The 20,526-nt window shown below is 52.7% G+C and overlaps 4 protein-coding genes across 7 annotated transcripts in view; 1 reads left to right on the forward strand and 3 right to left on the reverse strand.

The window, feature by feature from the left end:
• Positions 1-1,605: 1,605 nt before the first annotated feature.
• On the reverse strand, positions 1,606-2,425 carry LOC114003675 (hemoglobin subunit alpha-A). The gene is made up of 3 exons (XM_027750904.2): positions 2,292-2,425; positions 1,937-2,141; positions 1,606-1,835 (listed from the first exon to the last, which is right to left on the reverse strand). The coding sequence occupies exons 1-3, from the start codon at positions 2,384-2,386 to the stop codon at positions 1,707-1,709; spliced, it is 429 nt and encodes a 142-aa protein (XP_027606705.1). The 5' UTR covers positions 2,387-2,425; the 3' UTR covers positions 1,606-1,706.
• Positions 2,426-4,689: 2,264 nt separating this feature from the next.
• LOC114003676 (hemoglobin subunit alpha-D) lies at positions 4,690-5,739 on the reverse strand. Its single transcript, XM_027750905.2, has 3 exons — positions 5,621-5,739; positions 5,303-5,507; positions 4,690-4,865 (listed from the first exon to the last, which is right to left on the reverse strand). The coding sequence occupies exons 1-3, from the start codon at positions 5,710-5,712 to the stop codon at positions 4,737-4,739; spliced, it is 426 nt and encodes a 141-aa protein (XP_027606706.1). The 5' UTR covers positions 5,713-5,739; the 3' UTR covers positions 4,690-4,736.
• A 2,415-nt stretch (positions 5,740-8,154) lies between these two features.
• Positions 8,155-14,573, reverse strand: LOC114003673 (hemoglobin subunit pi). 2 transcript variants are annotated; one of them, XM_027750903.2, is made up of 3 exons: positions 10,152-14,573; positions 8,934-9,138; positions 8,155-8,415 (listed from the first exon to the last, which is right to left on the reverse strand). In XM_027750903.2, the coding sequence occupies exons 1-3, from the start codon at positions 10,244-10,246 to the stop codon at positions 8,287-8,289; spliced, it is 429 nt and encodes a 142-aa protein (XP_027606704.1). In that variant the 5' UTR covers positions 10,247-14,573; the 3' UTR covers positions 8,155-8,286. The 2 variants fall into 2 exon arrangements, with proteins under 2 accessions (XP_027606704.1, XP_027606703.1); XM_027750902.2 differs by lacking the exon at positions 10,152-14,573 and having other exon boundaries at positions 8,934-9,354.
• A 1,002-nt stretch (positions 14,574-15,575) lies between these two features.
• NPRL3 (NPR3 like, GATOR1 complex subunit) overlaps positions 15,576-20,526 on the forward strand; it is a 42,172-nt gene continuing 37,221 nt past the window's right edge. For all 3 annotated transcript variants that reach the window (XM_027750847.2, XM_027750848.2, XM_039389547.1), the window contains exons 1-2: positions 15,576-15,708; positions 17,242-17,311. In XM_027750847.2, coding sequence (XP_027606648.1) covers positions 15,591-15,708; positions 17,242-17,311 — 188 coding nt within the window. In that variant the 5' untranslated portion in view covers positions 15,576-15,590. The remainder of the gene's footprint in view (positions 15,709-17,241; positions 17,312-20,526) is intronic.

The following is a 20,526-nucleotide window of genomic DNA, read 5'->3' on the forward strand; positions in this document are numbered from 1 at the left end:
AATGGCTGGGACATCACGAGATCAGAGGTTCTTTGGCCAAAAACAGAACTCTGGGAAAGTGCTGCAGAGCCAGGGCACTGCCCACTGCCACCCCATGTGTCCTGCCCGAGGGCACAGCACGGCTTGGGAGCACTTGGAAGTGAAACCCAATTTAGGGACAAAGTGTCACCCTCCACATACACACCGCCCCCATGTTGCTCTTGCACCTTGCCTCTGGCACCCACCACACTTGGGACCATGAGGGTTTGGTCTGTGTTGGATTTGGTGCTGGCTCTTCCCAGTGCTTTACACACCAGCCCACAATGCCTCGCACACCTCTGTGCCCTGAGCCCCCACCATACCCCCGCTCTCTCCAGGATCCCCAGGGAGCAGAGGCTCTCTGTGGAGCACAGTTGTGCCCACAGCTCTGTCTGGGTAATGCTGGCTGGAAGGGTGGAACCTGCTCCAACACCTACTCCATGTAAAGGTGGATCAGGTTGGCCAGCGATGCCCTGACCAGCTCTCTCCTCCTTCCTCACCGTGCCCAGGGGCGGTGGGCACATGGTGTGGTGGTGCTCTGCAGGTGAAACCCCAGGGGCTGGAGGGCCTCTCTCTCTCCTTGGAGTCCTTGGAGTCTTTCCTGTCTCTGTGTATTCACTGACAGTGACTGGAGGCCATGGGGCTGGGGCTGATCCCTTGCAAGTGCCAGGGATCAAAGGGGCCCATGGCAAGATGAACCTGTGAACCACGGGGCTTCCTTGAACCTTCCCCCCTTCACCAAGCACCTCCCAGCCTTGGCAGGGACAGGGCAGCCTTACTCAGCACCTGGCAGGTTGTAGCCCCCCCAGACTATCTGCTGCCCCATCTCCACCACACCCACAGTTGGAGGAGAGCCCACGTTCTCCTTTATCAGCCCCCCACGGCCGCCCTGCTGTGGGCTGTGATAAGGGCTGGGGGCTGTGCAGACACCAACACCACAACACCCCACACCCCTCTGCTGCCTGGGCTCCTTTCCCTGCCCTGACACCCCCCAACACTGCTGGATCTGGAGCTGGGCCCCATCTGCTCCCCCTGCGGTTCTGCAGCACTCCCCTAAAGCGACACCCCAGCAATGCAGCATTAGGTGGAGACAGAAGAAGTCCTACACCACTGCACAGCTCTGGGTGCTGGGGGTGCACAGAGAGATGTCCTGGGGTGCCCTCACTGTGCCACCACACAGAGGGGCAGAGGTGCAGGGAGCCCCTGTACCCCACCGTCTCCCACGAGCATTTCCAGAAGGAGATGCTCTATGACAATTCGTCCTGAACAGGGGGTGCATGGGGCTGGTGGGGATCCCAGCGTGGAGCCCTGGTGGGACAGCCTGGACAGGTTGGGGCTGCAGGAAGCCCCTGATCCTCTGTGAGTCTTTCCCCTCCTCTGGTGCCTGGAAATGCTCTGCTTGCTCCCGGAGCCCCACGGCTGGCAGAGCAGTGTCTCCCTGTCGGGTAACCACCCTCCAAACACTGCTAAACCAGTGCCCATTTCCTCCATGCGCCCACCTGGCGGGGGTACCCCCAGTTCAGATCCCCGAAGCAGATCCCTCCTGCTCCCTCCCCGCAGGCAGCAAACAGAGCAGGACACCAGAGCTGGAGCACAAATGCAAGAGATTTTATTTCAGAACATTTGACTGCTCGCTGTTGGAGGGCTGGTGGTGCCCCTTGGGTCCAGCTCCAGCCACGGTACACGTCTTAACGGTACTTGGCAGTCAGGACGGTTCCCACGGCGCACAGGAACTTGTCCAGGGAAGCGTGGACCTCCGGGGTCAGGAGAGCGGGGTTGTGGCTGGCCACCACCACCAGGAAGCACTGGCCCAGCAGCTGAAAGGCAAAAGGAGATGGTGAGCAAAGCGGTGAGGCGAGGGGGTGGCCAAGGGGTGCAGGAGGGGAGCAGGGCTGGTCGCCCCTTCCCAGACGCTCACTTTGAAGTTGACGGGGTCCACGCGGAGTTTTTGGGCGTGGAGGTCACTGAGCTTGGAGAGGGCACCGGCGATGTCATCGATGTGGTTGGCAGCTTCGACCAGGGCAGCCGCCACCTTCTTGCCATGACCCTTGACCTGAGCAGAGCCCTTTCCCAGGTCGAAGTGGGGGAAGTAGGTCTTGGTCTGGGGGTAGGTGGCGAACATCCTGCGGAACAGACGGATTCAGGGACAGGTGAGACAGGGACAGAGACACAGGGCAGAGACAGCCGAGGATGGGGAGAGAATGGGGGCAGATGGGAGGGACTCGGGGACGGAGACGAGAGGAGAGAGGGTCCTGCCGGGGATGGACACATACCTCTCTAGGGTCTCGGCGCCATAATCTTCGGCGTGGCCGCCGATTTTGGCGAAGACGCCCTTCACGTTGGTCTTGTCGGCACTGGACAGCACCATGATGTCACCTTCGCCCTGGCAGCCCCCAGCACGGGTGTCCCCGCTGGCGGCCGCCGCCCTTATATGCGGTGCTGGGGCCCCGCCCGCCCCCGCGTCCCGCCCCGCTCTGGCCCCGTCCCGGGGCGCTGGACCCCGGCCAGGAGCGGCCGCCGCCCGACCCCCCCGCCCCGCTCCACCCGGCACCGGCACCGGCGGGGGGGCTGTGCCCCGGCATCTCCGGGTCGGGCCAGGGGGAGGGTCGGGGCTTGTTTCAGCGCAGGCAGTGGTTTGCCCCTCTGGCACAAGCTGACAGTAGGGTTAGGCTTAGGGTTAGGATGAGATTTAGGTTCAGGTATAGGGTTCGGGCTGGCTTGGGTTGAGGTCAGGTCTGCACTGGCACCGGCGGAGGAGCTGCCGTGTGTCCCCTCCCAGCGCGGAGTGGGGCACGGGCTGAGGAGCCCCGGGCACAGCCTGCATGGGTTCTGGCCAGGCGGCGGGGACAGGAGCGTGGGGGAGTCTGTGCCCCACAGACTGAGCCCAACATCCCCGACCCCCACTCACGGCCCCGTGGGCCCCTGCACGTACAGACTGGGCCATCCAGCAGAGCTTCCACACACGTGTGAGCTGCCCTGGTACATGCGCTGCCCCTACACACACTGCCGTCTGACACATCCTCGCACAGACCTGTGCCGTCCCTATACACCATACACTAGACACTAGACTCGTCCCCCACCATCCAACACAGCCCCTGAGCACGCAGCCGCCCTGCTGCACCCTCTGCTCTCGTTCCCTCAGTGCCCCTGAACCCCTGTACCCCACAGTGTGTGCCCTCTTCAGCCCCTGCTCCTCGAACCACCGTCCCATCCCTTTGCACACAGACCCCGGAGCTCCCCTGCCCCAGCCCTCTCTCCTGCTCACAGCCTGTGCTGGTGCCAGTGCTATGGGGACTGGGGGACTCCTGGGAAGGGGGGACACCTGGCAGAGCCCATGAGGATCGGCATTGCTGGAGGTGCTGTGGGAATGAAGACGCTCTGGGCCATGGTGGTTTATGGCCAGCCCCGTGTGCCCCAAATGATGAAGGCGAGGAGGGTAACAAGGGCAAGGTAGATGAGGATGGTGAGGAAGATGAGGAGGGTGAAGGGGCTTGTGGAGCTTCCAGTAGGTTCGGGAGCTGGGACAGTCCAGCAGGGGACAGTTCACGCCCGTGTTTCCTCCACTGCCGACGGTTCTTATCGTTTGTGTTTGGGGGAGATTAGCTCGGTCTGGCACCAACTCAGAGTGGGGAGGGAGTGGGGAGGGACGAGGGGGGGCTGATCTTCTGGGAAACAGCGGCGGGACAGCCTGTGTGCATCGGGGGGAAGCTGCCAAGGCAGCAGAACACTTCAGACCGGTGGCACAAGAATAAATGGGTGTAAACACACATGAGCACAGTGGGATGTAGACTGGGATGTGTCTGAGGATGGAGGAAAAGCGCTGTGGGTTCACCTGTAGGAGCAGGGACCAGGGTGGCCGGGTACTGTCAGCCCTGTTTGTGTGCAGGCAGGGTCCCTGCACACCCCATACCTGCCTTCTGCCTGTACTTAGACACCCCAGGCACCCCTCTCCTGCAGGACCTCATCTTCCTCCGGTGTCACAGCGCAGAGCAAACCCAGGGCTAGTTTAGTGTCTCACAGCCATCAACTGTGATCGGGGATTTTTTTAAATTCAGGTTCCAAAGCCTTGAAACCAGTGTCCCTGTGCTGGACTGCAGCTCTGCCCACCCCACTCCAAGCCTGCCCATGTCCCAGGGGAGGTGCAGACACCTGCGATGGGTGCAGGGGCTCTTCCCTGGCAGCCAGCTGGGATTTGTGGCTCAGGGGCTTTGTGCTTAAAATGATCTGTGGTGGATTTTTTTCACTACCATGAATTCTCTGATTGCTTTTGCAAGCAACTTAGCTCCCACAGCATCCCTTATAAAGTCCCAAACACCCATCTTGATAGATGGAGACAGGCAGGATTTATCCTCCCCCCCACCCCGAGAATCCTTCAAAGGGATGCAAGGGCCAAATTTATTCTGGCACAGCCTTTCCCCTGCTCCCTGGAGGGGTGCAGGCACAGCCAGTGCCAGGCTGAGCTACATTCCAGGGGTCCTGCTATCGGCTGCATCCCATGCTGGGGAGGGGTGGAAGCAGGTAGGATGCGGGGGGACACCCAGGGAGCCCATGGCCAGTGCTGCCCTTCCTGTACCACAGCTGGTCTCACTGGTAGCCCCCTCCCCCCGGCAGGAGCACTGTCACTCTCCAGCCCATCCCAGCCCTCGGCCCCGGCACAGACGGACTCAGAGCTGCGGCAAAAGAGTCTTTATTGGCGGCACACGGGTACAGGTGGCAGCTCATCTGTACTTCTCAGCCAGCACGGAGGCCACGGCCGACATGAACTTGTCGACGGCAGAGTGGATCTGGGGGGTGTAGTCCTTCCCCAGGTGCACGGCCAGCACCACCTGGAGGCACTGCGCCAGAAGCTGCGAGGAAAAACGGGGCTAAGCACCGCTGCTACAGCCCCACGGCCCCTTCCCAGTCCCTGTCCCCCATCCCCTGTCCCCCAACCTGATCCCTGTCCCCCATCCCCTGTCCCCCAGTCTCCATCCCCCATCCCCTGTCCCCCAACCTGATCCCTGTCCCCCATCCCCTGTCCCCCAGTCTCCATCCCCCATCCCCTGTCCCCCATCCTGATCCCTGTCCACTGTCCCTCATCCTCTGTTTCCCGTCCCTATCCCCCATCCTGATCCCCATCAGCCACCTCCTCTCCCCCATCCTCTATCCCCCATCCCCGTCCCCCATCCCTCATCCCCTGTCCCCCATCCTGATCCCAATCCTCCATCCCCTGTCCCCCATTCTCCATCCCCATCCCCATCCTCCACCCCTGTCCCCCACCCCCTGCCCCCTGTCCCCCGCCTGCCTTGAAGTTGACGGGGTCCACACGCAGGTTGTAGGCGTGCAGGTTGCTGAGCTCAGACAGAGCCTGGCTCAGGTTGTCCAGGTTCTTGACGGCAGTGCCCAGGGCAGCCACCACCTTCTTGCCATGGCCACGGATCTGGTCAGAGCCATGGTGCAGGTCGAAGTGGGGGAAGTAGGTCTTGGTCGAGGGGTAGGCGGCGAACATCCTGGGGGAGCGGGACAGTCAGTGGTGCTCGCCCAGCCGGACCCACCACACCGGCCCCTCCGTGGGGCTCCCACCCACTCATCCCCTTTGCCCAGAGGGTCCCCAAGCCTGCACCTCTCCAGGGTCTCGGCTCCAACATCCTCCTGGTGGCCGGACACCTTCTCCCAGACCTGCTGGACCAGCTTCTTATCCTCGGCGGTCAGCATGGCGGCGGTTGGAGTAGGCAGGGGTTGGTGGCAGCAGCACCCCTGGGGACGCCCTCTTATAGCTGCCAGCACCCCTGCCTGGCCTTATCTTATCACACCGAGGGGCGGGGGCACGGCCAGCACAGGGAGTGGCTGTGGCTCTGCCTCGGGGGCCCCGGCTGCCTTGGGGGGCCCAGCCCTAAGGAGGCCCCCGGGGGGCTCGGCTACCCTGCCCTGCCCCACTGTACCAGCCCCACACCAGGCTGGGGGCAGCACCTTGCCAGGCTGCCCCATGGGGATGTCCCGTGGGTGTCACAGCCTTGTCTGCCCCGGCCAGAATGTCCTCAAGCCTCCTGTTGTGACCCACCAGCCCCCCTGGATGGGCCAGGGCCCTGCCTGGCTCTGTGGGTGTTGGGGTGAGTCCCACAGGTGTCCCTGGTCCTATGTCCTTCAGGCTCCGGCACATCCAGCCCCTCTCTGCCCCAAGGGACCCCATGGCCTCTGAGTATGAGCCTTGGGTCATGCTGGGGGTCTGCCATGAGAAACACCATCCCTCCAGCAGCCTGGAGACAGCTGGGCAGGGAAGGGGGTGTGCCTGAGGATGGAGGGTAAGCGCTGTGACCCAGAGTCTGTCCTGCGATGCTTGTCAGGCCTGGGCTCCTTCCCTTCTTCCCACCATGACATGTGCTCCTGCCTCTCCCCATAAACACTGGGACATCCGGTAAGGGTACATGGTGGTCGGTCATACAACCACAGAATTATGGAATAATAGAATCATTCAGGTTGGAAAATCCCTCTATTAAGTCCAACCATTAACCCAGCACTGCCAAGGCCAACACTAAACCATGTGCCCAGGTGCCACACCTACACACCTTCTAAATCCCTCCAGGGATAGTGGCTTCATTACTGCCCTGGGCAGCCTGTTCCAGGGCTTGACAACCCTTTCCACGAAGTAATTTTTCCTAATATCCAACCTAAACCTCCCCTAGTGCAACTTGAGGCCATTTCCTCTGACTGCCACATCCTTCTCTCAGCCTCTGGGACACACCAGATGCTGACCTACCACCTAAGTCATGGATTTAAACCTGCAGATTAGCCAAGACTCACAGATGCAGAATGTTTTGCAAGCTGCTGTGGCACACTGAGTGACAGGTTTAGAGCCATTTGGTGGCCTGAGAGCTTCTGCACCACCTTTTTCCCCCTTGCCTTTTCCCCCCTTGCCCTAAATTCCATGAATGAGACAAGAATCACTGCTTGCAGTGCCAGCTCAGGCTGTCTATCAGAGCAGGCTTAAGGCTTTGCACCCACCTTTTCATGTCAGAAGTCCTCTGAGACAGGAGCTCCCGTGGCTCTGTGCTTTAGATTTTTGGCCAAACTGGCCCTGGTAACAGGCTGATGTTCCAGATTTTTCTGAGCAGCATTTGCGCAGAATCAAGGCTGTCTCTGCTTTTCACTCTGCCCCCACCCAGGGAATAATTGATTTTAGGGTAGTGGGAGGGGAGACAACCAGATGAGCCCAACTAATCAAAAAGGTATTTCGTACCATATAACCCCATGCTCAGCAATAAAAGGAAAAAGAGAGGGTTTAAGGGAGTTTTAGGGGGGTTAACCTTTTTTGCTCAGGAACTGGTTGGACATCAGTTTACCCACGAAATGCAGTGATTGCCTTTGCATCAACTGTTTTGTTTTGTTTTCTTCTCTCTTCTTCCACTTATTAAGCAATAATTTCTGTTCGTTTGATCTTGACCCCCAATTTTTCTTGCTTTTATTCTTCCTTTCTTCTTCTCCTCATCCAATTGAAGGGGGGCAGTGAGTGAGTGAGTGAGTGACTGTGTAGTGCTTGGCTGCCTGCTGGGGTTAACCCATAACAGGTATGTATGGAGAATCCCTCATCTTCCCAAATTTCAAATCCATGTAAAATTCTGCATGTTAAAATCAGAGATGTCAAGCTGAGGGGATGTTCCCTTTAGCAAACCTGTCTAGCAGGTGTTCATGAAGCACATTAGATACCACGTCCATACCCCATGGACAGAGGCATGAGAAGACAATGCCCAGCATCACAACACATGGCAATGCAAGTTTTGTTCCCAACAGGCTGGGATGGGTTTTGGATAGGTCTAACAAAAAGCCTGGGCCTATTCCATATCCTAGCAGGGCAAAAGACTCTTTCCTGGTCAGCCTGTAAACAGTCTGTGGTGGATATACCTTGGTGAGCAGCAGCAGTCACAGGGCTGTAGCCTGTTCTGGGCACCTGCTCAGTGGTGTGTTGTTCCCGCTGAATATTACATTATTCCCACTGAATTTGTACATCTTAGCACATGAATTGGTATATTAATTCATGGGTATGTGAATTAGTACATGAATTTACAAAGCTTACTCTTTCCCCCTCCATTTCAGAACACCCCTGCCTGCACAGTCAGGTGCAGATGGCACTCATGGAGATAAAAGCACAGAGACCATTGCTCATATTTGAATTATTTATTGGGTTTTGCAGATGACCAAACCCCCCTGCAGAGGGGATTTGAGAGGGCTGCCTAGGAAGGGGTGATTCCCCAGAGCCTGGGATGTGCCTCCCTCACCCTCTGTGGAGGCCATTTATCTGTACTTCTCAGTCAGGACAGAGGAAACACTGGACAGGAACTTGTCCCACGCAGCATGAACTTCTGGGGTGAAGTCACTGGGATAGCGGGCAGCCACGGAGCACAGGATACAGTGGGAAAGCAGCTGTAGGGAAAACCAGGATTAAATCCATCATAATCAGTATCAGATGTTAGTCTAGGGGTCTGCAATGGAGTTTGGGCCCAGCATGCTCTGGGATGACAACTACATGTCTCAACCAAAAGGGGAAAAGGCACTGCTTGCTCCCACTCCCTCTTCCAATTCTCCCTTCCTTCCTCACCAAAGGGAAATGCAACAGAGTGGAAATGTTTGGAATTTATTAAGGTGATTGTTAAGGTAATTGTTTGAGGTGATGTAGATTGACGTGTGAGGGGGATTCATGAATTACAGCAAAGGTAGCAGAGACTCGAGTCTGTCTAACACAAACCATAGGAGCCCCCTGAGCAGTTCTTTGCCTGCACTAGGCCAGATCTTTCACTAAAAGATCCAATCAGGTTAAAAATCAGGTGGGCAACACGCTGTGCAGTGCAGTCAGGGATCAAGCTGCCGTTAGCCCAAGTGACCTGTGGTCTCTAATTCTGTGATGGCAGTTTACCCCCCTGGAAGTGTCCGTGCTCCCTCACCTTGAAGTTCACGGGGTCCACGCGGAGGATGTAAGCGTGCAGCTCGCTGAGCTTGGCCAAAGCTCCTCGAATGTCATCAACGTGCTTCACGGCTTCCCCGACGGCGTTCATGACCTTGGAGCCGTGACCACGAAGCTGAGCCGAGCCTTGGCTGAGATCGAAGTGAGGGAAGTAGGTTTTCGTCTGGGGGTAGCTGGAGAAAAGCCTGGAGGGGAGGACATGAGAATGAGGTTCAGCAGTGGAAATGGCATCCATGAGGTGGTAAAAACCCTGAGCAAGTGCAGTGTAAACCTTCAGCTCTTTCAGTGGTGTAACAGAGCTTTGGGGGCTTGAAGTTTGCGTTGGGAAGGTCTTTCTGCTCTTAAAGCTCTCCTGCAGCACATGCAGATTGGACAGCAGGCTCATCTGTGCACACTTGAGAAGAATTAAATAATTTAAAACCTAATGTATTTATGCTTTTGTTTGTTTTTAATAAGAAATAGCCCCAAATTGTACCAAATTTCCTCTCGTACACTGTAACCCAGTTTCCAGGACCTTCGAACTAAAATGAGCTGAACAAACCAGAATCAATGTGAGTGGTACTCAGAGTCCTGGAAGGAGAATCACAATACTTTATAGTGAGCTGTAAATAAAATTTAAATAACATGGAATAAGATAAGAATTTCTGAACAATTTGCAGACTATTATCTCTTTTTTGCCAGCATGTTTAATTGGTATGAACCTTGGATTACTGTGTGGTGCTGCATGCAGGGCATCCAGTTGTCTTTTTTTCCTAATGGTTTTTTACTTATCAACTGGAACAATGAGATCTGAGTATTCAGTGAATTTAGTGGATAGCTATTATTTTAGAAATAGTAAGAGAAAGTGCATCATTTGTACAATAAACCACTTCAAGTTCATCCCCTAACAGGGATAATGCTGTTTCAGGACACTGAGTATAAATTACTTTGAATTCCTTCCCAGCGCTCCTGGCTATGAATTCTTCTGAATTGCTATAAAGAGGGAAAAAAAGCCTATTGAATTGTTTAGAAAATAGTGGCTTGCCATGAGATTTTGAAGCATTTAGTAGCCCAGATATAATTCCTGATGATTACATTGCGAACAACACAACTCCCCATCAACTCTCAGCGGTCCCAGCCTGCTCTCGCTCACCCTGGGATGCATCCCAACAGTGATGCCCTGTGAGGGACTCTCTCTGGGGGAGTGTTGGGGCCTTACCTCTCCAGTGATTCTGCCCCGATGGCATCAGCTTGGGTGGCCACCTTGGCCCAGATGGTGACCACGGCGGCTTTCTCGGCTTGGGTCAGCGTCATCGTGCGGGAGGTGCCGGCTCTGTCCCTCGCAGTGACCGCTCAGAGCAGGTTTGGACTCCCCACCCCGGCAGCCCTGGTTATAAAGGGGAAGGGGAGAGCGGACCTTGGTGCCTGTCCACACTCATTGGTCACTCCAGAGCCCTCCCATGGAGCGGGAGACACTTATCTCCCCGAGGAGCAATGGCTATTTCGGCCAGGGTCAGCGCACTGCCCTCCTCTCCCGCTGGCCTTATCAGCTTCTTGCTTCGTTAACAAAACAGCTGTGTGGCCCAAAGAAATTGTCTGGACACGTATTGATACATGAACAGAGAGATAATGCTGGGAAATTCCATTGATGAAGCGTTGGGACACATCTTTAAGCTGAGGAGCATATGGACTTCAAGCATACTAAGGAGCTTGGAGAGGAATCTGCATTTCCTCCTTTGGTTCACAAGTGTGAACACAAGACTCTGGGCCTTTCTGGGCCATATAATATAATTCCAGTATATGTGGCTGCCCTGTGCCACAATTTTTCACATGAAATGATTCCTAGGTGGTGGTAGAGGCAGGCTGGGAGATGTGTGGTAGAGTTCAGAGGGTCAGTGAAACAGTGATTTTGTGAGAATAAGTAGAGATTTTGCCACTTTCTTCATCACTGCCAGGACTTCACTTTGCCAGCCTCTTACAGAGAATTAGGGACCTACTCTGCAATTGATATGGATTATAACAGCAGTGGTAGTAATGTTTCCTATGGATAAGAGAGTTTGTGAAATTGAGTATGGTCCTAAAAAAAAGTGTGTGTTGAGGAAGACCAGTCAGACTTTTTGTTTTCATCACTAAATGCCTCCTGTTGCATGTCTTTAATTTCTAATTGTGTGATTCTGCTGTTCCTTACCCTTGGTACTGTAAAATAGCCCTCAGCACCACAGCCAGTGCTGGACATGCACAGGAATGCCTGGTCCCATAATAAATGGTTGGTAGCATCAGAACACAGGCACACTGGATGGGTGAAGGACCAAACAAGCAAAAAGAAGACCAGCACAAGTCTGTAATCACAGATAAGTGGGCAAAGTGTCAAAGAAATACCCTACTGGAGATGGTCGCTGCTGAACTTCTGGGCTTGAATATCCTGCCAGCACATGAAGCAGAGGTAAATCTCTCTGCCATGCTGATAAGCTGCAGCAGCCTCACAAGTCACCCCTGAGCATTGGCAGCCCTGCTGGCTGGTGCAGTCAGAGGGGTCAGACGGTGTTCTCTGCCCAAACAGTCCTGCACACCTGAGCAGAGAAGGTTGGTCTGTCTCAGCCAGATTCCTCACCAAGATGTGTCTGTGTTTCACAGCAGTGGTGCCCCACTGCTCCAGAGGGTGATCCCCAGCTAGGGGAAAACCCTTCTAGGGATCTATTGGTCCTTGGATCATGTGTGGATTGGAGTATGTCCAGCCTGTACCGAAGTATGGGTGTCACACCTGGAGCGTGCACCAGCCTTGGAGCCTCTCTTGGGAGCCATGGTATGGCCATGCTGTGCTGCTGGGCAGGTGCTGGGTTTGGGGTGGGAACCATGTGTGTTGTGTGTGTGGCAGGAGTTTCTTCTTTGCTGTCACATGGTGATAGGTCTCTCTTCTCTGGGCAGACTGCATAGCCTGGAGGAGTTGATCCATACACTACAAACCCTGCTTTTCCTGGGAGTGTGGCTCTTCCACTGCGTCCTGGAATCGGCTGGGAATGAACCAGTGGTACCAGAAAAGTGGTAGGGATGGGGTCAGACAGCAACTTCTGTATCCTCTGGTGTCCCCCGTGCCCTGGGGCAAGTGGCACTTGCAGAAGGACTCTTACCCACCCCTTGTACTCTGTGCTGGGCTCTGAATTTAAGCCTCTCTGCATGCCACCTGTCACATGAATCAGGAGAAACCCTGGACTTCCCCAAAGGGCAGGCACAAAGGACTCGGTGCCTCTTGATCTGCAAGCCTGGTTGGGTTCAGTGATCTTGCATTATCATCCCCTCTGTGGAGGCCAACACCTCATCTGGGATTTAATTTCAGATTGCGTTCAGTGCCACAGCTCCTCCTCAGCCCTCCTGCCCACGGGCTGGATAATTCACTTTGAGAGGGGATGCAAGAGGGGGCTCACCTGAGACCAAGGGAGAACAATCACATTACTATAGGAAATATTATCAGAGAGCTCTTTGTGTATCTTTCCTTTGATAATGCCATACATGTCCCCCGAAAACCTGGAGCTAACTCTGGCTACACAGATGCAGAACAGTGCAGTCTCCGATTCAAAGTGCAGCATGGGCAGCAGCCAGGGCACAGGACAACACAATATTCAGTTTATACAGCTTAAATGGATGGCATTACCAAAGGAGGCTTTCATCATCCCTTGCTACACACATTTCCAGAACTTGCAGTTTTCCCATAGAAAGATTACTTTGAAAAATAAAGATGCTGTTGTGAAGTATCCATTTATATAATGTTTTTGTCTCCTTCCCAAAGTGCTGCCTGTTACATGGCGTGTCCATGGCTGTGCTCCAAGCTCTCCTCAGTGAGAGTGCTTTTAATCAGGGGTTACTCAATCAATGCTGTGACCCAGATATACACAGGGATAAGGCACAGGCCCTGAGGATTCCTTCCTGTTTTGCTGCCCACTGTGTAACCTGAACATTGGTTCTCTGTGACTGGAGGATTAAGGTCTGTGTAGGCACAATGCTTAAAGTGATATCTGCACAGGAGGAGTCATCATCACTGAAATCATTGTGGAATTTGAATTATTTTTCTGAGAGTTACTCTTGCACTATCACAAAAGCCAGAGCAGCCAAAAGGTGACAGTGGTTTGCTAGAAGGAGCTCATTGCTCCCCCAGGATTGGGGCTGTGCTGGGAACGGTTGTGGAGACTCCTCAGGAGTGTGCCTGGAGGGAAAAGCATGACCCTCAGCTACGGAATACAACATACTGTGGAAAGTGAGTGTCTCTGGCTTTGCATGGACCTCTCAGCCAAGTTCCTCATCCCAGTGCTCCAGCTGCCCATAGGGCAGTGAAACGGGGGTCCTGGCCACAGCAACACAAGGAACTGGACAACATGACTGATGGTGTTCCTCTGTCACAGGGTTGGCACTGAAACCATGTCCTCTGGGAAACTCCACCAGACCTGCCTTCCTCTCTTGCTGCTGCTTCTCATGATGATCCATTGACTCACAGCAGAATGTCCACTCTTGGGCAGATGGTGGATCTTTGTCATAAAATCACCAAAAGTGATTTTTTTTTAAATTAATGTAGGTCGGTTTTAATCCTGTTCTAAAACCCAGCTGCCTGAGTTTCTCATTTTAAGCAGCAGAAGAGAGCAACAGGCCTGTTAGCTAATTATAGAAGTGGGATTATAATTTCTGTCAGCCCTGATTGTAAACCCAGTGGCCTCTTGAATGGCATTGCTGGGAGATCAGGGATAACTTTCCCCATACGCCTGTATTATCTGCAGAAACTGTCTTCCCCTCAAGGAGAATGCTGTGGATTAAGTGGCACATATATCTGCTCTAACTCTGAAATATTCAAGGCATATTAAGTTTTTGAAGTCTTAAAAGTGGAGTCTAAATCCTGGCTTTACTCTTTAATTTCCTACCAGTGCTCGAAGAACTTGCAATCTTTGCTTTAATAGAACTAAAGACTAACTAATTGCTACTGAACCTCCAAGAGATGGAAATGACAGATATGTCTGTAATTTATTATTTAAGAAAGTGAAATTATATTTTGAAGCAGACATACTGCGAAATTTTAACGTGGCTGCCCAGAGCTGGTGCATGAGGAGTGCTCTGCTGCGATAATGGGACTGCTCTTTAATCACCCCTAGACAACTCTGTCCCCTCAGCGTCACCTCCTCTCGCTCAATTGTTATCTCTGGCCTTGTGGAGAATGGCCCTGCAGATTACACCATGCTGCTCATCTCCCTCAGCAGCCACCCACCCCTGCACTGTGTCCCTGGGGGGACTGCACAGCAAAATCCACAGTGGGAATATCTCAAGGTGGTCAAATATCTTATTAATGCAATCAAATACAGAAGAATTTGCATAAAACCCCAGGACATCCTCTAATATAATTGCTGATAATTTCTGATCTCAGTCAAACACAAAATAAGATGAAGACACCAGAGTGCCAGGGAAGTAACGTCACCCTTCCTAATCCAGAGGCACAGGAACCACAAGGCAGGTTGTATCAGAGCTGTGAGGCTCCCTGAGATCATGAACATGAGCAACAAGCTCGATCCAGCCTTTCCATGAGCACCGGGAGCACAGAGGACTGACTTCCCCAGCCAGCCTCCCGCAGGCACCCTGGTATCATGGCATCATTTGGGCTGGAAAGGCCCTCTGAGCCCAACCATTAACCCAGCACTGCCAAACCCACCACTAAACCATGTCCTCACAACCACTTGTTTTTTGAGCACTTCCAGGGATGGTGATTCCACCACTGCCCTGGGCAGTTCCAGTGCCTGGCCACCCTTTCCATGAGGATGACAATCCATTGGGGGTGACAAGCACTTGCTGCTCTTTGCCATCAGCTCTGGAGATGTTAATGACTGAACTGGCTGAAAAGCCACCAATGACCCAAAGTGGCCAAGAGAAATAACACTGGGCAGTCCAGGACCTGGCAGCCCCTGGGGAGGGATCAGGGCTGGAGGCCACCATGGCCTGGATATGAGGCTGAACTGGGAGTGCTGGGCCATGCTGGAGGCACTGGCATGAGCTGGAAGGTGCTGGCTGCAGGCATGTGAAGCACTGGAATAAACTGGGGGTGTGTGGAACAGGGAGTGGTGTCATGGGACACTGGGCTGATTGAGGGAATGCGTGTGTGGGGTGCGGGGCACAACTGGGGGCACTGGGCTATACTGGGGATGGGACTGTGGGTGCTGGGCTGAACTGGGAGCACCGGGCTGTACTGGGGATGGGGCTGGGTATGAGATGCTGGGCCGAACTGGGGGCAACTGGACTGTACTGGTGGCACTGGACTGAATTGGGGGCACTGGGCTGTGCTGGGTACGGGGCTGTGTGTGAGGTGCGGGTGTGAACTGGTGGCACTGGTTTGAACTGGGGGCACTGGGCTGAACGGGGGGTGCTGGGCTGTGCCAGGGCTACTGGGCTGTGCCGGGGCCACTGGGCTGTGCCGGGGCCGGCCCTGTGGGTACGAAGCGCTCGGGCTGCCCCGGGCCGTGAGGCGCTGGGTCCGGCCGCGCTCTGCCCGCAGCCGGGAGGCCCCGCACCGCCCGCACGGCCCCGCACGGCCCCTCCGCTCCCCCCCGGCGCCGGCGGCCGGGCCGTGCGGCGGCGGAAGCGGAAGGCGCGGCGGCGGCGGGGCCCTTCCTGCGGGCCGGGCCGGGCCGGGATGGGCGAGAGCACCAGTCCCATCAGCGTGATCCTGGTGAGCTCGGGCAGCCGCGGCAACAAGCTGCTGTTCCGCTTCCCGTTCCAGCGCGGCGCCGAGCACCCCGCCGCGCAGGACAGTAAGTGCGCGATGCCGCGGGGACCGGCCCGGGGGTGCGGCTGCACCTGCCCCGCGCCCCAGGAGCCTCCACCGGGGCCGCTGCCGCGTCGGGGGGGCTTGGCATCCTCCCCGTGGGGGCTGGTGCTCCACACGCAGCCCTCACTGCCCTCTTGGGGTCTGGCACACCCCCCCCAGCCCTCAGACTGGCCATGGGGACCTGGCACCCCACACATCCCCCTCACGCTCTCTGTGGGGACCTGGCACCCCACATATCCCCCTCACGCTGTCTGTGGGGACCTGGCATCCTCCCCCAGACCCCTCACGCTGTCTGTGTGTACCTGACTCTCACCCACACACCCCTCACAATGTCTGTGGGTACCTGGCACTCTTCACATCGTCCACCTGGCACCCCTCCCATACCCACCCTCCATGGGGGTCTGTGTATACCTGGCACCCCCACCACAAACCCCTCAGACTGTCGCCGTGTACCTGGCACCCCTCACCCCTCACACTGTCTGTGGGTACCTGACACCCGACACACCCCTCACACTGTCTACAGGGACCTGGCATCTCTCAGACTGTCTGTGGGTACCTGGCACCCCTCACATAGCCACCCTCCATGGGGGTCTGTGTGTATCTGGCCCTCCCTCCTCAAACCCCTCACACTGTCTGCGTGTAGCTCACACTCTCCATTAGGACCTGGCATCCTTCACCCACCCTCCATGGGGGCCTGGCACCCCTCAAACACCCCTCAACCCCCCGAAAATGCCCTGGCACTCCTCACACCAATCCCCCTTCACAACCCCTCCTAGGAGTCCGGTTCTCAAACACCTCCAGGTTCCCAGGCACCCCTCACACCCCGGGTTATTGAGCCAATTAGTGCCAGGTGTTATTACCGACCCTGGGCCTTGTTGCTGTTCCTGGGGTGGATGAATCCCATGGGTTTTGGGAGCTGCAGGGGAAGGAGGAGGCAGGGTGAGAAGTGAAGGCACTGATTAGGGAGAGAGGGTTCAGAAGACACCTTGAGCTTTAACCAAAAATAGGTAGAAACTATTTAACTTTAGTCCCTTGTGTTGAATAATGGGCTGGAGGAGGTTTAATTTTCTCCAGAAAAACAGGACCATGGAACCCCTGCTTGGGTTGTGAGTCGCTTTTTACCAGGAGAGAATCGTCTTTAAATCCCTTTTCATTTTTATAGCTAAAATCTGAAAAGACTTTTTTTGGCTGACTGCTTCCCTCACACCCCACTCCTGCTTTTTGTTGGTAAAGGATATCCCTTCCTCTGACTGCACTTCTGTAGCATTACCATTGTCCCAAAACCTGGGCAATAATGAGGGAAATGCAGTGATCAGAACTCCACTTTCCGCTCTCTCCAAGTGGTTTGTGTCAATTTCTGTAAGTGTTTTACTTTCTCCTCTTCATCCCCTGAAGAGTAAAAAACCTGCTTCTCCTATTTTTTTAACGTGCTTTCGAGTGAGAATAGAAAAACGCACAATCACACTTCTTTAAGGAGATATTTCCTTGATAAACTTATCTTTATCCTCTGCTTCAGACAAACCGAGGAGTCGATACGCTGTGAATGGCTCTGGTGACACCACAGAAGATCAAGATGGGGACTCCAGGTAGGGGGAAAACGTTTCTCCTTGCCTAAGAGTTTGAAACAGAGGAGAGGTGGCCTCCTGCTCTCTTGCCTCCTAGTTTCTAGGCACATTCTCTCTGACTGTACAGAAGACAACCTGCCCAAAAATGCTTTAACACCAAATTATGAGCAACTTGGTTCTTAGTAATGAGTCTCATGAGGGAATGCTACTGAATCTGTTGTTTTCAGGACAAGGTGTAGGTCAGGTATTTTGTGCTTGTTAGAAAGGCAGTACTATCCTTTCAAAACTAGGAGTATTAATCCTTTGGCAAAATTCCACTTTCCTTTACCTGCCTACCTCTAACTGGACATATTATTCGGTCGCCTCAAATTCTTCCCCAGCTTGTGTAATTGTTGTATGGAATTGCTGTGCACTAATGAATAACTAATTTTGTTCCTCCAGATATAGCTGCTGTTGTGTCAGTGACATAGTAAAAGGAAACTGAGACTTAAAGATAGTTTTTTAATTACAGGAAATCACTGGGTAACATTTGCACTGAAAGCAGGCAGTGTGCTGTTCAGCATGTATGTACGTATGGATGGACCCTCTAATTAGTTTTGGTAGAACATTTGAAATCTGCTGCATAGTTCTAAATTTATTACTACTAGATATGAGATAAATCTGGGAGAGAAAAAGGGTTCTTTTGTCTGTTGGCCCATAGTTCAGTTGCAGATCTTCTTTGTGATTCGTGTTTTAATCTCCAAGATTAATAAAAGGGGGCAGTTGTTGATCTTCACTCAGAGTACAAAAGAAGTAATCACTTTTCCCCCAAAAAGAAAGGTAAGCTTGTTCTTAACTTTATGGCTGAGAATGGTGTAGCTGAAATGAAAATCACCTATGACAATAAGCATCATCAATTCATTTGGTTTTCCAGGACTGGGGTCTTATGAAAACACATTTTGCTTGAGGTCATTTGTATCCCCTGCCTTTTCTGGTGCCTTTGGAACCTTCAAATACAGTCTTTTGGTGCATGTGCAGTGAGTGCAGTACAGACAGGGCACAACTCCAGTGGGAGTACTTTTGGGAACTGGTGAATGGTGTTCCACAGTGGGCTGTGGGTGGCAGGAAGGCTCAGTGCACTGCTTATCCCAGGGATTTTGTTGGTTGCTGTTTGAACCCCTGGCTCTGGTATTTCCCTAAAATAGATTAAGATGGTGTTGGAATGATGCCAACTTGTGTCTCATACTGATTCTTATGGCCTCTGCCCTTTTGGCAGGTTGGACCAAGCACTTAATATGTAGCTGTTTGTTGGATGTTGCCTGTGTTGCTTAATTAGTGTGATACAATATGTGGTTACTGCAGTGATGTAGGAAAAGCTTTTATCCCTTCAAATGATGAGAAAACTGCCTCTGTTTTCCTGAAACTGGTTTTAAATGGAGTGAATGTGCTGGCACATAACCTATGTTAAACAAATACTTAGATTATTTCATTGTAGTGGTGTCCAGGACCCAGGTGCTTAATCTCCTGGTCAGGTATTTGTTACTAAACTTTCAGTGTTTAAAAGAATTTATTTGGATCTGTCTGTATCTGCCAGGCACATGAGGGGGAAATAGAAGAGGAGCAGCATTTCTGTTGCTCTGAAAATGTTGGTTCTGCTAGAGGGGTCCAGCACACAACTTGTGCTGCTTTCCAAAATTCAAAGTCTCTTGGAAAATCCTGTTTGTTTCCAGTTGGTTTATCGAAAAGCTGTTAATTTGTATTAGACAAGAGAAGGTTTGTTGGCAAACTTAGTATCTTTCACTGGTGGAAAAAATATTCCAGTTTTAGGTACACAGATGCTTCTTCCAGCAGAAAACAAAAACATGTCTTCAAAACTGTGTGCAACAGATTGCTGAGAGTTTGATTTGTATCAGACAGTTTTAGGAGTAACAGAAGTTGGTGCCTTGTAGTAGAAGAGATTCTGAGGGGACAGTGGAGGCAAAAGGTGCAGATCCCCTGTGGAGAGTGAGGTGCATGTGATTTGTAAACCAGGAAAGGAAAGGAGTTTTGTATTATTTCTGGAAGGAAGAGTTGGTGACTTTAATCAGTGCATGTCAGTAGCATCTGTGGATGTTTTTGGTGGCACAAACTGAGGCTGTGGAGTGGGCAGACTGGTAGGTTGGGTTGGTGGTGTATTCCAAGATGGATAATGCTGTAGGGTTGGGTCTTTCTCATGTTTTCATGTTTAGTAGCAAATGTTATTTCAGATTTATCTTGTAGCTGCAATAGTTCTTATGAGGGCTGGATTAATCCTTTTTTATACTGAATGGCTGTATTTAATTTTTTAGCACAGATTGTATTCTAGGTAAGGTTTGCTATTGCTTTTTGCCTAAGCTATTGGAACCCAGATCAATTACTTCTGAGCTGACCTTTCCTTCGGGGGTTGAGGTGTATGTATTTCTTTAGGGCCTCAGACAGGACAAAATTAGATCAGTTTATGTGCCTTAACTCCATTTCCATATAACATATTTGTATACATAATTGGATTTCCTTTAGCTTCCACTCTCAATTTCCTGGTCATTGTTATGCTTTTTGATTTTTTTTTTTATAGACAATGGCAGCCTGTTCATGATAATCCTCCCTCCAGGTTACTCATGTGTGTTTGTTTGTATTAAATTCTGCCAGTGGAGCTGTACTGGGTCTTCAGAATATAGATTTTACTTCCTGTTAAAAGCAAGTTGAGCAGCAAAAGTGGTTGAGGTGTGTGGATGGTGGCCATGCAACAAAAAGGTATTCAGAAGACTGTTACTGTCAAAACAAATTTCCTGTCAAGTGTCTCTCTTTGTTGGCTCCCTCTCAGCCTTTCATCATTTGCTCTTTTTAAAAACATCCTTCAGTTTTCTGAGTGCTTTTCCAGGAATACACCCCCCCATAGCTTATGGAGATGCCTGCCAGCCTTTTTTTTTTTTCCCCCCTGAAAAAAACCGTGAGGCAATCACTCCTCTTGAAGCCATAAGATAATGCTTTATTAAATTGGTTTGAAATGTTTTTTGTAGCTTTTCTGAAGGTGGTGTAGTCAGCAAGCAAAAATTCTAATGAAGAGGCACGTATAGTAACATATGTTACACCAGACTCTGCATTTCTAGTGGCATGACTGACTAACTGGAGGACGTTTAGCAAATTTGGCAGCACTGATGTCATTAATTGGCTTCTGTTATAAAAAACCCCAAGTTAGTGACAAACAAGGATTTGACTGTCCCTTTCTAACAAACAGTAGT

Source organism: Pipra filicauda, unplaced genomic scaffold (genome assembly GCF_003945595.2).
Source record: "Pipra filicauda isolate LSUMZ 115617 unplaced genomic scaffold, ASM394559v2 scaffold73_size2923735_pilon, whole genome shotgun sequence".
NCBI lineage: Eukaryota > Metazoa > Chordata > Aves > Passeriformes > Pipridae > Pipra > Pipra filicauda.